General features: G+C 43.9%; 1 protein-coding gene across 2 annotated transcripts in view; it reads left to right on the top strand.

The window, feature by feature from the left end:
- palld (palladin, cytoskeletal associated protein) overlaps nucleotides 1–16429 on the top strand; it is a 38039-nt gene that overhangs the window by 14792 nt on the left and 6818 nt on the right. For both annotated transcript variants that reach the window (XM_088312373.1, XM_088312374.1), the window contains exons 3-11: nucleotides 3670–3845; nucleotides 4223–4289; nucleotides 4531–4648; nucleotides 4724–4786; nucleotides 5200–5341; nucleotides 5546–5569; nucleotides 6222–6341; nucleotides 6783–7179; nucleotides 15084–15761. In XM_088312373.1, coding sequence (XP_088168499.1) covers nucleotides 3670–3845; nucleotides 4223–4289; nucleotides 4531–4648; nucleotides 4724–4786; nucleotides 5200–5341; nucleotides 5546–5569; nucleotides 6222–6341; nucleotides 6783–7179; nucleotides 15084–15761 — 1785 coding nt within the window. The remainder of the gene's footprint in view (nucleotides 1–3669; nucleotides 3846–4222; nucleotides 4290–4530; nucleotides 4649–4723; nucleotides 4787–5199; nucleotides 5342–5545; nucleotides 5570–6221; nucleotides 6342–6782; nucleotides 7180–15083; nucleotides 15762–16429) is intronic.

The raw sequence follows: 16429 nt of genomic DNA, 5'->3' as shown, positions 1-16429 counted from the left end.
AAAAAAAAAAAAAGAGCATAGAAGGCATTGATGACTCCCGGTATGTTAGCTTCTCGCACTTGGCTAGGCTAGTCATTGTGAGCAAGGAGTTTATGTCGTAGCATTTTACCAGACATTATTTGTTGTCACTCATTGACCAAAAGGTAGTATTTTGCGTGTGTGTGTGTTTTTTTCACTTCATTTTCATTAGTAGTTAATTTTCAGATGGGGCTAGCGACGTTAGCTTCTCACACTAGCATAGGCTTGACACTTGTGAGCAGATGGGAACAGCGTTAAAAAAGTTTATGTTGTATCATTTCACTTAACGTTCGTCGTGTTGCCGCTTGGATCGAGCTAGCAAATGATATTGTGCCATGCAAGCTTTTATGAACAACTCGAAAACAAAAATCCTCCTGGTCTGTTTGGCGACACTAAGATAATTAAAAGGCAACGTCGGTCTGTCACAAAAAAACAAAAACACAAACAGTTTGAAAGTGTGACTTTTGACAGGATGTCACGTCGATGCTGCCAAGAAAATCGTTCTAAGAAAAGAATCTATTGCCTTGTTGAAAACTGTAAAAACAACTTCAGAAATTCTTTGGTGTACAAAACAAACCAGGGAAAATTCAGGACTGTACTTGGTTAAAATTCTCCTTTAAAGAGCGTTCATTGCTGCGTTAGTGTAGAAAAGCCGAAAGCTCATCTGTCTTCTGAGTGAGGAGTCGCGTTCTCGCTCTGTCTCCCTTTGGACGTCTCGATTGTAGTTTGTAATTAAGTCTAAAGACGAGCTCGGTGAGTCCAGCTGCACTCTGCTTGAACTCATTGGAGCAACAACAGACAAATCGGCAAAAGTACGTTCTCTTCGGCCCAGATTTTGTATTTTATTTTTGCATCCTATGTGAAGTGTGTTTGCTTGTGAGCGTTCTCCCACGCTTCCTGTCCAGATTGCATGTCTGCCATCTGGATGGAGATGATTTTAAGGTTTGCGGTCAAACGAGAGAGCCACTCCGGCGGATTTTCCGTGAGCGGCAGCAAAAATAAAAACAGGGTGAGCGCAGGCCAAGGTGCTTCTTTGCACGCACTCGGAAGGCCAGCGCGCAATAACTTTTGTTTTCTTTCGTTTTTGGATGGTTTTGGTTCAGATGGTAGACAAACGTTTTTTTCCTCAATGGAAAATTTTTCAAATGGCCACGTGTGCCAGATCATTCAGAGATGAGGTGCGACAAAAAAAAAAAAATTCAAACGTGTATGTGAAATCTCATTATGGATTATTTGAATATTATGGTAACAATCCAATATTCGTCATATTTAATTTGAATGAAGTATTTAATAAATATGTGTTTATTTTGATATGTAGTTGAACAATATGATAATATTAAATGCAGACTTTTAATCGTATCTTTTCAAATTCCTTTAATCGATCAATTGACCAATTATTTGATACAGTAAAATTTATTTTACTATAAAATTAATTTATGTAAAAAAATCTTATTGTAAATTTCACTTTTATTAATTTTGTAATCATTTGTAAAATGTCTTGCAACATGATGATTTTTTTTTTTATAGGTCTGTAAATCAAGCAAATCAAATATTTTATGATCGACATGAATAATTTGGAAAATTTTCAGACGATTTCAATCAGCTGAAAATCTGTCCAAATCATTTCCAGTCGCATGATCAATCCAACTCTTGTTATTACATATTTTTTACAAATGTCCATGTGGTTGGTTCAGACTTCCAAATTTGATTTGGACTGTTGCTTGTGTGCGTGCACGTTGACAGAACGTCGGATGATGAGCAAGATGGCATGCATGTTGGCTGGCTTTGTGTTTCACCAAAGTGGAGGTGGAAGGCCCCTCACTCACCGACCGGGCCTTTCCGAACGGCATTTGTGTTCTGAGGAAATGGGTGGTGAGGCTACACCGGGGCCAAGAAACGAATCTCCACCTTTACTTTCATGCGCCCTCCCTTCCTCTTAAAATGATTTTTTTTTTTGATTGATTGATGTTTTTAACTGACGCACGCCATCCGGAAATAAACGCTAACATCTGTTCTCGCCGACTTTGGCGGAGTAATCATGTGTGATGATGCCGGACCATTAAAGTTGATTAATCCGGGACGTTATTGTCGGCTGCATTCTAACCCGTTCAGCTGCGGACTCTTCTGCTTTTCGTCAGATCGGTTTTGCCGTCTGGCTTGTCGCGTTCAAAGAGTGGCGCACGGCTAGCTTTAAGTGAGCTAACGACTTTGTTTTGGACTTTGTGTAGTGTGACTTATTTTTTGTTGTTGCCGTTTGACTGCTCCATTAGCTTTTTAAGCTAGCATACACTTAGCTTGTTAGCAAAAAGTTATTCCGAGTGTTAAAGAATTTGTGTGATGAGATTTAGATTGTCATGCTAGCTTACACACTTTACAAGGCCGAGTGTCATATGTGTGTGTGTTCTATTTTTATGTTTTACATGACATTAGTCAAGGCAAGGCGACTTTATTTCATTCACGAGTCCATTCAAAGTCATCAAAGTGGTTTCTGGCCCTCCCGTTTTTTTCCATTCATATAAAAACACCTCGCTTGTCTGCCGCTTATTGTGACGCGTTAAAACGAGAGGTGTCGGCCAAGTCTGAGCACTTCCTGTGGCGATAAGTCGGCGCAACAAGCCCAGCCGGGTTCTGCTCCACCCGTCATCATCATTTGCACATTTTTCCTCTCTCGCCAACGCCTGACTAAGTTTCCACGGGGACTTTCTCCCGCCCAAGTTGTCCGCCGTCGATCCTCCAGCGTCAATGTCGCGAAAGGGTCACGATATTACAAAGATGGCCAATAATTAACAGAAATATGTGCGTGAGCGACACATACTAGTTGTTATTTTATTTGGTTCAACAACAATTGAAAGTTTGCATGAAGCTATAATTTACAATACCTTTTGATTTGATTTGATACCCTACTTGCTTCACCAAAATCTCGAGCTAAATGTTTTCCTTTTTTTTATTTTTTACGTTGATTATCGTGATCTACACGAATGCCTTTCATCAATCAACGTTTGGGACCGGTGGAGGGAAAGGGCGGTTCTGCTTCCCGTAAATTTGCGCTTCCTCCCCAGGCTTGGCTGGCGTTTGCCGCGTGACTCTCAGACGGGCGTGGGCAGGTGTGCGTGCGATTGTATTTGTGTGTGTGCCTTTTTATGAAGGGTGTGAATGAGTTGTGACGAGATCCGCAGGTCTCTGTCGCGTGTTTCGAACAAAATCTCAAACACAAAGGCGTAAAAGACTTCCAATAACTTTATTTTCTTTGCGAAGCATTTACTGCCATTGACGGCAAAAGACGTCAAAGATCCATTTTTATGATTTTGAGGCGCATTCTTCTCCATCTTAATCACACAATAAAAATGTGACAATATGATTAATTAACAATTGTTTTTCTTTTTATATAATCCTATTTGTTAATTCACCTTGTGTCTGTCAGGAACTGGAAATATTTCCAGTGGGACATATCTCTTGCTCTGCTTGCTGTCCAATAAGCCCTGTATATATCACTCCACCAGACCTACAAAAGGTCACAGACAGGGCAAAAATATGGATAAACCACTGGTGTGACACGATATGATGATGATGCAAGCGCTCAGTGCAACAAACTCCTCAAGTCTCCGAAATGCGCCGAGCGATTCTTTTGATGATGTTCCGTTTGTTGCGCAGGTGGTTCTGCGAGGGTCGCGAGCTGCAAAACTCCCCCGACATCAACATCTGGCGAGATGGCGAGCTCCACACGCTGGTGATCGCCGAGGCCTTTGAGGACGATACGGGACGCTACACCTGCGTGGCCTCCAACAGCCTCGGGGCGGACAACACCTCGGCCGAGGTTTACATCGAAGGTCCCCAAGAGTTAATACTCACTGAGCACAATGAGCAAGGAGAGCGCCACTGCCAACTACTGGCGTGGATGTGTAATTACACTTTATTGTAATACGGCGGAAAAAAAGCATCTTCCCCATGGTCACACCCCTCAGCATCACACCGCACCCCTCCAGATGGGCCCAGCCCACTATTTGAGAAGCACCGGATTAATGGCATTTTTGGGGAGAATAATTGAATGAATTTGTGGATTCATCATGACGATCAAGACAAAAATAAGACATCACACTTCTTCAAATATGCTTGAAGTTATCGTTAATTTCTTTAACCATATTTGGTCCTGAAGAGCTTGCTTGATTGATGGAGGAATTTATGATCATCAAATCTTTCATTTCAGGAGCGTCATCGTCAGACTCAGACGGAGAAGGCTCGCCGTCAAAGTCCAGATCGGCAAGCATGCCTGTGTACGTCTTTTTTATGCCTCCTCACCTGCTGTCCACTTAAAAGTAAATGAGGTTGACGTCACCTTGCAACAAATTATCACGTCACCATTAATCACAGCCCTCAAAACTTAAAAACGGTTTGGGTCAAATTTGAATCGGTAAAACCAAAAACTGCAGTGCAGCAAAATTTTTATTTCTTTTTTTTTATAGCAAAAAGAAGTGTCGTAAGACATCAAAAATATATTTTCCCCTTTTCTCTTAGACTGCAGAAGAAAACCACTTCCATGTCCCTGACCATACGGTCGTCATCGCCCAAAACTCCGGAGGTGCTGCCTCATCGCTCCACGCTGGTCCAATCGCTGTCGCAACCGCCACAGCGGGTGAATATCCTGGAATTGAATTCTGAGCCACGACTTTCGATATATTGTGTCATTGGTTTTTTGGGGTCCCTTTAGACGCAGAGCCCGGTTTCATCACTGTATGGCGGCGACAGCTCAGGTCCACCTTTGTTCACCAAAGTAAGTCTAAATACACAATTTGGACAGATTTTGCGATATTCTTTTTTTATTTCTGAAATTTACTTGCCATAATTTTGCCTTGTTTTTGCTAGATTTTTGGTCAGTGATTTTTTTTGTTGTTGATATGACCTCGATTTATATTGTTTAAAGAATTTTCTGTGATTTTGTTTTTTTTGCCTTTATTTTTGCTGCCACTGCTGCTGTTTTTGGTCAGATTGTTTTTGTTTTGTTTTTTTTGCCATCTATTTTTTTGCTCAGTTTTTGTGGGTGCTTATTTTCCTACTTTATATTGGTCCAATTTTGTTTAGAGTTTTTTTTCCATTTTTTGACAGATATTTTTCTTTGTTTCCTTATGTTTGATCACTTTTAAATAGCGCATTTTGTTGCCGTTTTTCTTCTTTGTTTTCATTCAGTTGCTGCAGGATGGACAGGCCTCCGAAGGTCAGGTCGTGGTTCTGGAGTGCAGGGTCCGTGGGGGCCCCCCTCTGCAGGTCAAGTGGTACCGACAAGGCGAGGAGATCCTGGACTCGCCGGATTTTCGGATTCTCCAGAAAAGTACGTGACTTTTACCTTGGAATGCTAACAAGGCTAATCTTAATTTTATAATAATCTCTTCTCATATTAGATCAGCACTGTTCACAAGTCCGTTATTGCATAACGTTGGATTTATTTAATCAATTTCTCACGTGTTTTAACATACTTGGGTAATTAAATGACTGATTTTTTTTTTCTTTTTTCTCGGTTTGAAATGTACATCAGAACCCCGATCTGTGGCGGAGTCAGGTATGTCCTATGATTGTCTGTCTGACTTAACAATGGCCCAGAGTGTAGTCAGACGACGTAAACACTCTGAATCACAACACGTTCAGGTGTGAGCACTTCAGACTGTGACTCACCTGCACGGAGCGAACGACATAAAAACCGCTTGCGCGTCTAATATGCCTGTCATGTCTCATTTGCAAAGCGATAGCGTGTCAGCATTGCAGTCGGTGTCTCGTTTCCACTTTGCAGCCCCCGGGGCCACGTTCACACTCCGCACATTCGAGCGGTGCAGCCGATCAAAAGGAGTCTCGGTGAAAGATTAGCAGTTTAGAAAAAAGGGAGATGAAGCATGAAGTAGTAAAGCTAAAATGACATCAGGGCTCAGATGCAGTACAAAATACGTCACAAGTGACATATTTTGTAAATAAAATGTAGAGATATAAACTGCTTTTCTGGAGTGTCATTAAGTTATTGTGTGCTGTTCATGTGTGCCTTTAAGAGGCCTGGGCTGGTGAATAAAATCAGGAAAAATTCAAAGTTAATTTTCAAGATTAATGAATGTCAGATGAGCTAAAAATGATCCCTGTGGGACGCCGCGGCACATATCATCGACTTGGATCCACTGGACTTTTATAACAATTCTAATATGATTCGACTGTTTTATTTCCCTCAGATGAGATCTGCACCCTGGTGATTGCCGAGGCCTTCCCAGAAGATGGAGGCGTGTTTTGCTGCACCGCCTCCAACCCGTATGGTTCTGTGAACACCTCCGCCCAACTCACAGTCACAGCCGGTGTGTCCAACGTCTTTGTGTTGTCCACTATTGTGGTCGTTGAGCGAGGGCTTGTAGAGACCTGGGTCACGAGGGACTCTTACAAAGAATTAAATACACCTGTTTTATGACAACAGTTCAGAATATTCTTGGAAGCAAATCCTCCATCAAATCAGATTTGATCAGAATTAGGTCCGGCATCAAGATTGTTTTTTAAATGATCAGAATCTGGATTAAGATGGACATCAGAATTGGGACATAAATCAAGATCAGGATTGAGGTTGTACCTTTAGTGTATCACAGTCAAGAGGGAGGGTTGAGTAAACAGGAAGTGCCTGAACTTGAGGGGGGGGGGCTCTTGCAGATGAGATGATAAACAGACACCGAGTTAGATGAAAGCCAGAATGAGAGGGGGAAATAAATGAAATATTCCCACGTTCCCTGATGTTTATTTCCTCTCAGGAGCCGAGGACTCCTCCAGTAATGGCGTGTCTGGAGATAGTTCTGCACTAGAGGATGGGGCGTCCTTCCCCCCGCCGCCACCGCCGCCGCCCCCGCCCACAGAGATCAGCATGCTGGAACTGCCACCCAAGATGCCGCCTCAGGAAGTGGCGCTTTGGGCGCCGGAGGCCGAGGAACGGCACGATGAGATGAGCTGCGTGCCCAATGGCCAACCCGCCTCGCCACCATCTCCACCCGCAGAAGCCACGCCCCCGCCTCCTCCTCCGCCTCCCCCTCCACCGCGATCTGACCGCACTCCAATCCCTGTCCCATCGCGCTCACCTCTCACCACAGGAAAGCAGTCTCCGTCGCCCGGGAGGGAGGCTCCGCCCCTTCCCACCAAGCCCAAACCAAAGCTGTGAGTACCTGCACCGCCGCTTGTCTGCACGCTTGGGGAGGGTGGAGAGAGGGTGGTGGGCTTCATACCCGCCGCCAGGGAGGCGCCGCTGGGAGACTTGATAGCGTTATGAAAGGGTTAAAAAAAAAAAAGGAAAAGAGGGGAATCCCGGAAAGAAAAGCATTCCGTTGGCATAACAATGTTTTCGTGGACCGGGATCGTCTGCCAGCTGCCGCTTGTATGCGGATTTTAATCGAAGCCCCCGCAATCGTCATGGTTCAGCATTAGCATTAGCGATAGCAACACTTTGTCTCGTGAATTCTTTCCATTTTCAATTGGTAAGTTGAAATCCCCCGAAAAAAGTCATGGTTGTTTTAATCTACCATATTTTCTGAACTATAAACTCTTTTTTTGAAAAAATAAATAAATAAAATAAAATATATACAAGTCGCAGTTTTCAATGTTGAAAAAAAAAGTTGTTTACTGCAAGTACAGAACGATTTTGTACTGTGAATACACATAAAGGTACAGAAACAAATGTTGCTAATTAAAACAGAACAGACCCAAGAGAAGAAAAAAAATGTAGCATTTTTTCCGAACTATAGATCGCCCCTACTGGTGAAAGAAAAAGCCGCAGCGTTGTATTAGCAGCATGGTCACAAATCGAGGAAAAAAGTAGCAGCTCATAGTCCGGAAAATACGGTCATACAAAAAAAATGAGAAGCTTATGTTCCGAACAAAAAATACGAAATTCAAAAAGTTTAAGATTAAATTGGTCATGTTTATGTGTTAACAAAAATGAGCAACATAATCTGGTTCTACTCCCGATTACAATCCTCAAACTTGATCTTGTGCTGAGATTGATTGAATTCAGTTCAGATCAGAACTCAGTCTAGATTTGATTCATTCCTTATTCTGGTTCTGGTCACAGTTTTAAACCTGATCCTGATTTTAGTCTCAGTATTGATTCTGATACTTGCTGTGATTCTGATCTTAACGACATTCTTGATCAGGTCTTTATTCGTATCTCACTCAGACCTGATTCTGATCTCAATCTTGAGCCCGTCTTCTTCTGCTTTTGCGAACAATTCTGGTTTCAATTTTGATCCTTATTCTTCTCTTTATGTGAGGATTTATTTCAAACGTTTCGATGAAATATGGTTTCAATTGTTTCGCCTTCTTCCCATTCAATTCTCTGTGTTGCTGATCGAGACGACGGCTTTGGCTGCCGGGCATCGGTGGAATGTCTGCGCCGTGACTCACGGCATGTTTGTGGAAGTGGAAGTAATCAACTCTCTAATGAAGTCTTCACAATGGCTCCCTCGCTGAGGTGTTGTTTGTGGTTTTGTTTGCAAAAATCGGCAGCATGTGTGCTTCGGATGTGGTTTCACCGGCAAGCGAAAGTGAGAGCGGCTCACTTTCCTAAAGGAAGACAACAGAAAGAGGCCCGAGACGGGGGAGGGAGAGAAATCAAGATGAACGAGAGTCAAGAAAAATCCTATAATGTCCCATCGGCCTCCTGTGTTGAGAGATGGGCCGTCCTTAAATGGACTTGCAAGGCCCCGGATTGGCTGAGAGGCCAGGCCGGCTCGCCACGCCATTGGCCAGTCAGGCTAGAATGACCGGCATGGAATGGAGAAAGTTTCCAAAAAAGGAAGAGAGCCGTCGGAGCTGACCTTCCACGCGGGACGGAGAGGGGGGGGTTGCACAGAACGCTAGAAGCGGGTCACGGAAGACCTGAGTGGAATCGTATGTTTACGAGTTGACAGCATGGAAACTAAACGGTCCGCTCACAGACAGCAGACGCCGCGGTTCCCCGGAAAGAACGTTCCGGTATGCTAAACACGGACCACCACACACAGATAAGTGGAGGGAATCGCATTTGATCCAAAGGAGGACGACAAAACACACGTTTGTAAACTGCACTTCAGTGCCATCATTGCCAGAAATCCGAGGAACGTCCATTATCTTAACTTTAAATTTCTTAAATTGTCGTGTCATCATGTTCAAGGTGCAACGCGTGTGGCGTCATGCAGAAATGAGCTACAGTATACATTTTTCATTTTGTCTGCCTCCAGATCTTGAATCTGATGTCAATCTAAATCAAGATTTCGATCCTAGTTCTGGTTTGAGTCTCCATCCTGGTTCGAAGAACAATCTAAATCTAAATCTTGATGTCGATGCTAATCTCAAATTTTTATCCTGATCCTGAACCCGATGTCAATGTTAATAACGGTTTTAAATCTGTTTCTAGTTTTGGTCTTAATACCGGTTCTGATGTGATCCTGACATTGGACGTAAATCAGATCACAATCTTTATCCTTTTTCCGATTCAGATATCAATCTAGTTGAAATCCTAATTCTGAATTATTTTTTATCTGACTCTGGCTCTACGTCCAGATTCTGAAAGGAGTCCTGGTTTTAGTCTGGATCGCGATTCTGATCACAATGTGAATGTAAATGCTGATCTTCATCTTCAACAATTGTAATGCTTCCATTCTGAATCTACTCTCAATCTCGATCCTGGTCACAAGACCAAACTGTATCTGATCCTGGTTTCAATTCTGAGGCCAGTCTTAATCCTGATTCTGATCCTCAATCTTGATCCTTTTTTCTAATTTTGAGCACAAGACTAATTCAGATTCTCATCTTCTGAAAAAACATCCTCATTGTGATCCTGATTCTAATTGAGGTGTTAAGTGATTCTTGTTTCGTTTACAATATGAACTTCGGCCCTGAATCCTGTCTTGGTCCTTCAATTTCTTCTCCTGATCGAGAGCTCAATCTGAGTTCTTGCGTCATGACGGTTTGCAGCTGCTCGTCTGATAAATGAAAATGTTTTACACTTTGACTGGCCTCTCGCTAACTGTAGTGAGTCAACAAAAGCAATGACTCCGAGTCCCTGGCCTCAAATTATTTTCGCATATTGACCCCAGACCCCGACGCCGATACACACTCACACAGAAATCCACTTGGACCGTCACTCCATTGGACCTCCATCAACAGTGACTCAGCAACAGGCTGGAAAACACTGAAAGCGTGGGGGGTTGCACACCAAAATAGAAATGAGTCATTCCCAAAGGGATTGTTTTAAAAAAATGTCCAGAAACTGAATACTGGACACGTCAAGTGCTTTGGACATTGAGAAGTCGTCGTCCCGCTCCAAGCTTTGTGTACGTCGCGTATTTCCTTTTGAATGCACTTCAAAGATCGCTCATCTTGAAACGGTTATCACCTGACAACAGAGCACAGAATGTTCCTTGGTATTGAGTTTTCGTTTGTTCCTTATCAGGCGTGGGCAAACTATGGCCCGGGGGCCACATGCGGCCCGTTCAACGTTTTAATCCGGCCCGCCGAACTTAAAAAAAAAAAATGAAACGAATAAACCTTGTTCTTGTTTTATTGGATCATGCGGTCTCCGTTTTTCATCGACGGATCATTTTGGGGCCAATGATGTGGTATGCTTTGGATTTTGAGATGTTCTTGTCTGTATTTCGATTGATAGATGATGGACATCTGATGTGGTATGCTTTGGATTACCAGCATTTCCTTTGTGTAAATGTTTGACAAATATGATGTGGTATGCATTGGAGCAGAGCATTTCAGTTTTCACAGATATTTCAATTTTGGACACATTTAGTGGCATGCTTTGATGCACTCATTTTTCCTATGATGGCCCTATGATGTGGAATGCTTTGGATCATGAGCGTTTCCTCTTCCCATAGACGGCAATATCGATTCTTTAGCTCTATTATGGCAACATTTTCTTCCCTCTGGGTGCTCGAGCTTTGTCTTCTGCTCATTGAAAGTGAGCTCAAACTTCTACGCGGGTCACCGAAAACCAGCATGTCGCACACAATCCCACAAACGACGACTCGTGTGTCTTTGCATTTGTGGCCCGTGTCACATGATACTTTTGAGAACGACACCTTCAATCCGTCTTCCATTATGAGCCCCGTCACACGTCAAACGGTGTCGCGTTTTGAGGACAAAGACGGTGAAGTGATCGGAGACATCGCAGTGAAGATTATTTACTCGGAACGCGCTTTGTTGTGATCGAGGCGGGAACGTTTACAAACGTCACATTTCCTTTTCAATGGATGGTCGGAAATATGATGTGGCTTGCTTTGGATCATTTTTTGATACGGTAGATAGCGGACAGATAATATGGAATACTTTAGCCAACAAGTTTTTCCCTTGCCATATGATGTGGTATACTTTGGATTATTAGATGTTCCGGTGTGTGATTTTGCAGGGAAAAGTCAGCCAAACAACTGGAGACATGGCAGGGAAGATGTTTTACTCTGAAAGTTCTTTTATTGTGAAGGCCGAGGGAGGAGGAGGAGGAGGCCCAGCCTGGCAGACAGCCTGACTCATGCAGCGGGCGAGCGAGAGAGAGAGAGGGAGGGAGTCAGAGCGCGTCTGTCAGCGTCTGGGCCGCCAGCGCTCTCTATATAGGTCGCTCCTACCTGGCAGGGCCGCAGACATCTGCACGCTCGTGCACCGAGAGGACGCCCAACGCTCAAAGGTAAAACTGTCCCGATCGTTTGCTTTGGGCTGAGAGTTGCGGCTCAACTTGTGTTTGATGAAGTCGAAATAGTTTTCTTGTGTTTGTGTGTTCTGGATGAGGCCAAGGTGGCGTTCCGCTTTGTTTGCTTTCCTTCTCACAACAAACTGTTGAACGACTTCCTCCTCCTCTTCTCTTCTTGCTGCTGCTGCTAATCCCATTTGATGGAGATGCTGTCCTGTTGCGATCCGGAGAAGAATGCGTCGGGCATTCCTTGTGCGATTGAGAGAGAAGAGGAGGAGGAGGAGGATGGATGAAGGTGCAGAAAGATGGTGGCGGACGTGAAATGTGAGCTGCAAAAGGAAGAAAAAGCTTCTCTGTGCTGCCTTTGAAAGGAAAACAGTCTGGTTCTATTTTGTGCGTGTGCGTGCGTGCGTGTGCAATTAGAGGCCACAGAGAACCAGAAGGCGGGTTTGGAGGGGGGGGGGGGAGTTGCTTTGGGAATGGGCCTCGCTAGAAAGTTTTTTTTCCAAGTCAGCTGACAAGGCAGGAAAGTGAGGAATAAAACTTATTTTTTTTTGGTTTTGTTTTGTTTCCAAACGTGTGACATGTTGAGCGTCCCGTGTTTAGGAGGGCAACGGTCAGCTAAGATTGTCCCGGAACATTCCTATCAGCATAGTTGTTGCCAAAGCTGCCAGCGAGGCTTTCAACTTTTGAGTTATGACTTAATTACATAAGCGTTTCTTTCCCAAAAAAAAAAAAGTTATTTTCAGGGTCAAATTGGTCATTGAATGCGGCAAGGAACCATATTTGGGAACTCAAGCTGGAGCGGTTATGAACTCGTGCACGCTTCATTATCAGTCTTAGCAATTATTTTATTATGTGCTTGTGGTTATTATATTCTTATTCATATTCTTATTCTGTTTCACTCTCAGGCACTGTAACTATTTTATTATCGTTATAGTTTTAAGTATTAAATATAACACTTTTAGACGTTTTTAATATTGTTTTCAATTTTTTTAGTATTGTTATTTTTTTACTTTGTTAAATTTTATATTCAGCATCTTGTTTTTTCCCTTTTTTTGTTTATTTGTCCAAAAGAAATAGCATTTTATTTGATCAATTATAAATTTTAGTATTTTTATTTGTTTTATTGACATTCTTTTTATTTATTTTAATTGTTTTTTTTTTTGCAATTTTCATTTTTATTTTAATTATTTTGGGGACTCATTTAAATACTTATCCAATTATTGGCAATCAATTCAAGCCTAACTTTTTTTTTTTGCCAATTGGCTGGCACAAGTCACATGACCGTCGAAGCGTCATCACAGGACGCAGATGTGATGGGTGTCAAGCCACTGTTGGGAAATGATGAGGCGTTTCCTGTCGGAGGCCTGAATAAAGCTTGTGCGGCAGTTTAGTGACGTCTGACTCGCTCATTTGAGAGTCCGTTGTTAGCGAACAGTCACATTTCCTACGCCCCCTGAATGTAACACTTGCCTGACGTTGTTTGCAAACATCCAGCATGGCCTCATTAGCGTCCGTGCCCACTAATCAACTTCCTGTCCTAAAAACTTTTTGGTCATCAGCTGGCTTGTAAAATGCGGCGGCCAGCTGCGGTGATGCGGCGGCAGCTATTTATACAGAAAGCAGAGCCAGCCCGAAATGCGGTGTCACAGCCGGAATGAGGAGCAGGCCGAGGGCAGCGCCTTCAAAGTGACTTGCGGGCCGCTCGGCTCTGCCCAAGAGCGCAAACGCAGCTGCGTCGTCATGGAGACGGCGGAACACTTGCCTCTTGAGTTGGGCCTCGGGATGTGTGAGCACTGGCGGTCCTTTTAATCACACTTGGCTGTCTTGTTGTGAGACATATTGAGGATTGTCGACTTTTTCAAATGTAGTTGATATTTTTGGGGTATTTGAACTTTTTGTTCTGCTTTCTTTCATACTTTTGACATCTAATGTGGTATTTTTAGGATCATAAATGGCTCCTTTCCGCGACACGATGTGGTATGCTTTGGAGCATGAGCTTTTCTTGTCTTAGCAAGATGATGGACACGAAGTGGGCTGGATGGATGAATTGTTGTCGAACGCGTTTGCGGTGTTGTGTCTGGAGTGTCGTGAGACGAGGCCGCGGTGAAAAAGTTTCCTCTCTCCGCTGGTGCTCAAGTGTTCGGCACCGCCAAAAAAGGAAATCGAGCTGCTGAAGAACGCCCGTCAGCTGCCAAACTATTCCAGTAAAAGCACTCTTTCGCTCTTTGGGGAATGCAAGGAGCAAATTTATATACATTACGTGCTGGACAATGCGAGCATGTGGTCCTTAAAAAAAAAAGAAAAAAGAGATTATATATATATATATATATATAAAAAATTTTTTCCAATTCATATTACAGTTTATAGGGATGCGGGATTGTTGAAAAACTATTTTCACTGTTTGTGATTGTTGAACATCTGGAAAAGATTGAGGGGGGGTACGTGAACTAAACCATGGGGGACTCGTGCACTTAGTTTAGTTTCAAAGTTCCAACCTTAAACTGACCTGCATTTCATGTTTATTGTTGTCATTTTTGGTGTTGAATGACAATTGAAGCGTTTTTTTTTTTCATGCTAAACGGATAACAGAAATAAACGGAATGACTCGAAATACTCCATCGCCCCAATAAAAAAGACGCTATGCTTTGATAAAAATAAACAAAACTAAAAATAATCCGGAGTCAAAAGAAAAGGAGCAGCACAAGGTCCATTGAATTGAAGCAAAAAGTGAGCCAAAAAAGTTTTCATTTCTTTACAATACATTTAATGATGTATTTACTGTAAGCTTTTAGAAAAAAAAATATAATCATCCAGTTTTTTTTTTCTTTCATGAAAAACATTTGTGTTTGATTTGAGGGTGTCATTGTAGTCCGGTTTTAATATCCTAGTCTGTGTGTGTGACTTGCGGGAAGGAAAGGCAGCGCAGCGCCGATATCTTATCAGCCGGCCGCTGTCCGCAAAGAGTGCCTAAAAAAACGTGTTGACAAATGCTCGAAGGAGATAAATGTCACACCGGCGCTTCCTGCTGTTTGCCACGCGCGCGCGTCTCTCACTGCTGCTGTTTTATTTCGGACTGTTCAATTGCGTGTTTTGCGCCCAGATGGTGAAGCTTTGCGTGGTGAGGTGCGGTCGTCAGCATGGTTGACTCGCTGCGTCATGAAAAGAGGAAACTGCGGGATTTGATTGCAATCTTAGTGAATGCTTACATGACAACAACTTGGAACTGTCACAAAGATTTCTTCTCATGTGGATCAAATTGGATGTACTTTGCATGCCAGGCCAGGAGGTGGCGATGTCATTTTTATTTTGTGTTCGCTATTCTGATGATTTGAAAAAAAAAGAAATGAAACTTCTGATGAATGTATGTTTTGTGTTTGTCTGAATGTAGAAACGCGTTGCAGCTGAAGCAGCTTCAGGAGCAAATTCTATTGGAGCAGCAGGAAGCCGCCATCTGGCAGCAGCACAACCAGGAAGTCCCGCCTCCGCCGCAGGAAGTGCTCCCGTCTGACTCGCCCTCTCCGCCCCTCCCTCCTCCTCCCTCCTTCCAGGAGTTGGAGAGCAGCGCCACCATGCAGGCCGGCACCTTTAACTACGCGCGGCCCAAGCAGTTTATCGCCGCGCAGAATCCCGGCGGGGTCGGCGGCGGCTACGCCACCCACTCCTCGGGGTCCTCGGCCTCCAGTCTGTCGTCCCCCCTGTCGCCGCCCACCTCACATAAAGCTTTAGGCAAGATGGCCGCGCCGCAATTCTCCAAGGGCCTCGACTCGCCCGGCTCGCCCTCCTTCCCGCCCCCGCCGCCGCCGCCCTTCTTCGTGCCTGCTAACCTGCCTTCGCCGTCGGCCGGCGTCCAGGACTTCCCTCCACCGCCTCCCCCCCCTCCGCCGCCTCCACCTCCTCCCCCACCTGCGTGCGTGTCCCCCGCCTTCTCGGACGCGTCTTCGCCATTCTCGTCCATGCCGCCATCTCCGGCTTCCAGCTTCCTGTCCTCGGTGTTGCCGGCCACGCCCACCGTGCCGAGTAGCCCCTCGGTCAATGCGCTGGGCCTCCCCAAGGGAAACGGCACTGTGTGAGTTCCCGAATCCATCACAATTTGGGATTGGGTTGACTCTGGATTATTTCTAGTGGTTCTGTTCATTTCTGTTGCGTGAAGTGACAAGAGGAGAAATTGCCTTCATCATGACATGTTTATGAGCGCAGCCTTAAAGGGGAAGTCAACCCCAAAAAAGTTTCAACAAGAATATGTTCAGTGATTAATTTATTTACTGTCAAAGACGTCAAAGCTCCATTTGTATTTCCTCGGCCATTTTGTCATTTCTGTCCTCAGGAAATGACATCAGTTGCTTATGACCATCTTGAAAAAAACGGGAGCAGTGATCGGATGTTAACCTGAGCAACTATTAAAATGATAATAACAAGAAGTTTATTTTTAGAAATAAAAGCAAGCGTCATGGTGGGCGAGCACGGCTCCTTAAGGCCCGCCCACACATCTTATTATCATGCTTATGCTGCGTGAGCTGTCAACTTAGTTTTTTTTTCTCCACTTTATGCCAGTAAATATTTATCAGTTCACTTCCCTCCCTTCATCCCGGCATTCTTTCTTTCGCCGGCTAGAGATAAGACGACCTGCTGAGGAATGTTGAGCTGGACAAATGAAGATAAAAGCCAGCGAGGGGGCAAATAGAACGGGCCCGATTGCGTGGACTAAAGAAAAGTACAAATAAAACGAGTCATCCT

Source organism: Idiotropiscis lumnitzeri, chromosome 13 (genome assembly GCF_059441095.1).
Source record: "Idiotropiscis lumnitzeri isolate Australia: NSW breed Sydney's pygmy pipehorse chromosome 13, RoL_Ilum_1.0, whole genome shotgun sequence".
NCBI classification, from domain to species: domain Eukaryota; kingdom Metazoa; phylum Chordata; class Actinopteri; order Syngnathiformes; family Syngnathidae; genus Idiotropiscis; species Idiotropiscis lumnitzeri.
The sequence above is the reverse complement of the archived record's forward strand: the minus strand, read 5'-3'. Positions and strand labels throughout refer to the sequence as shown.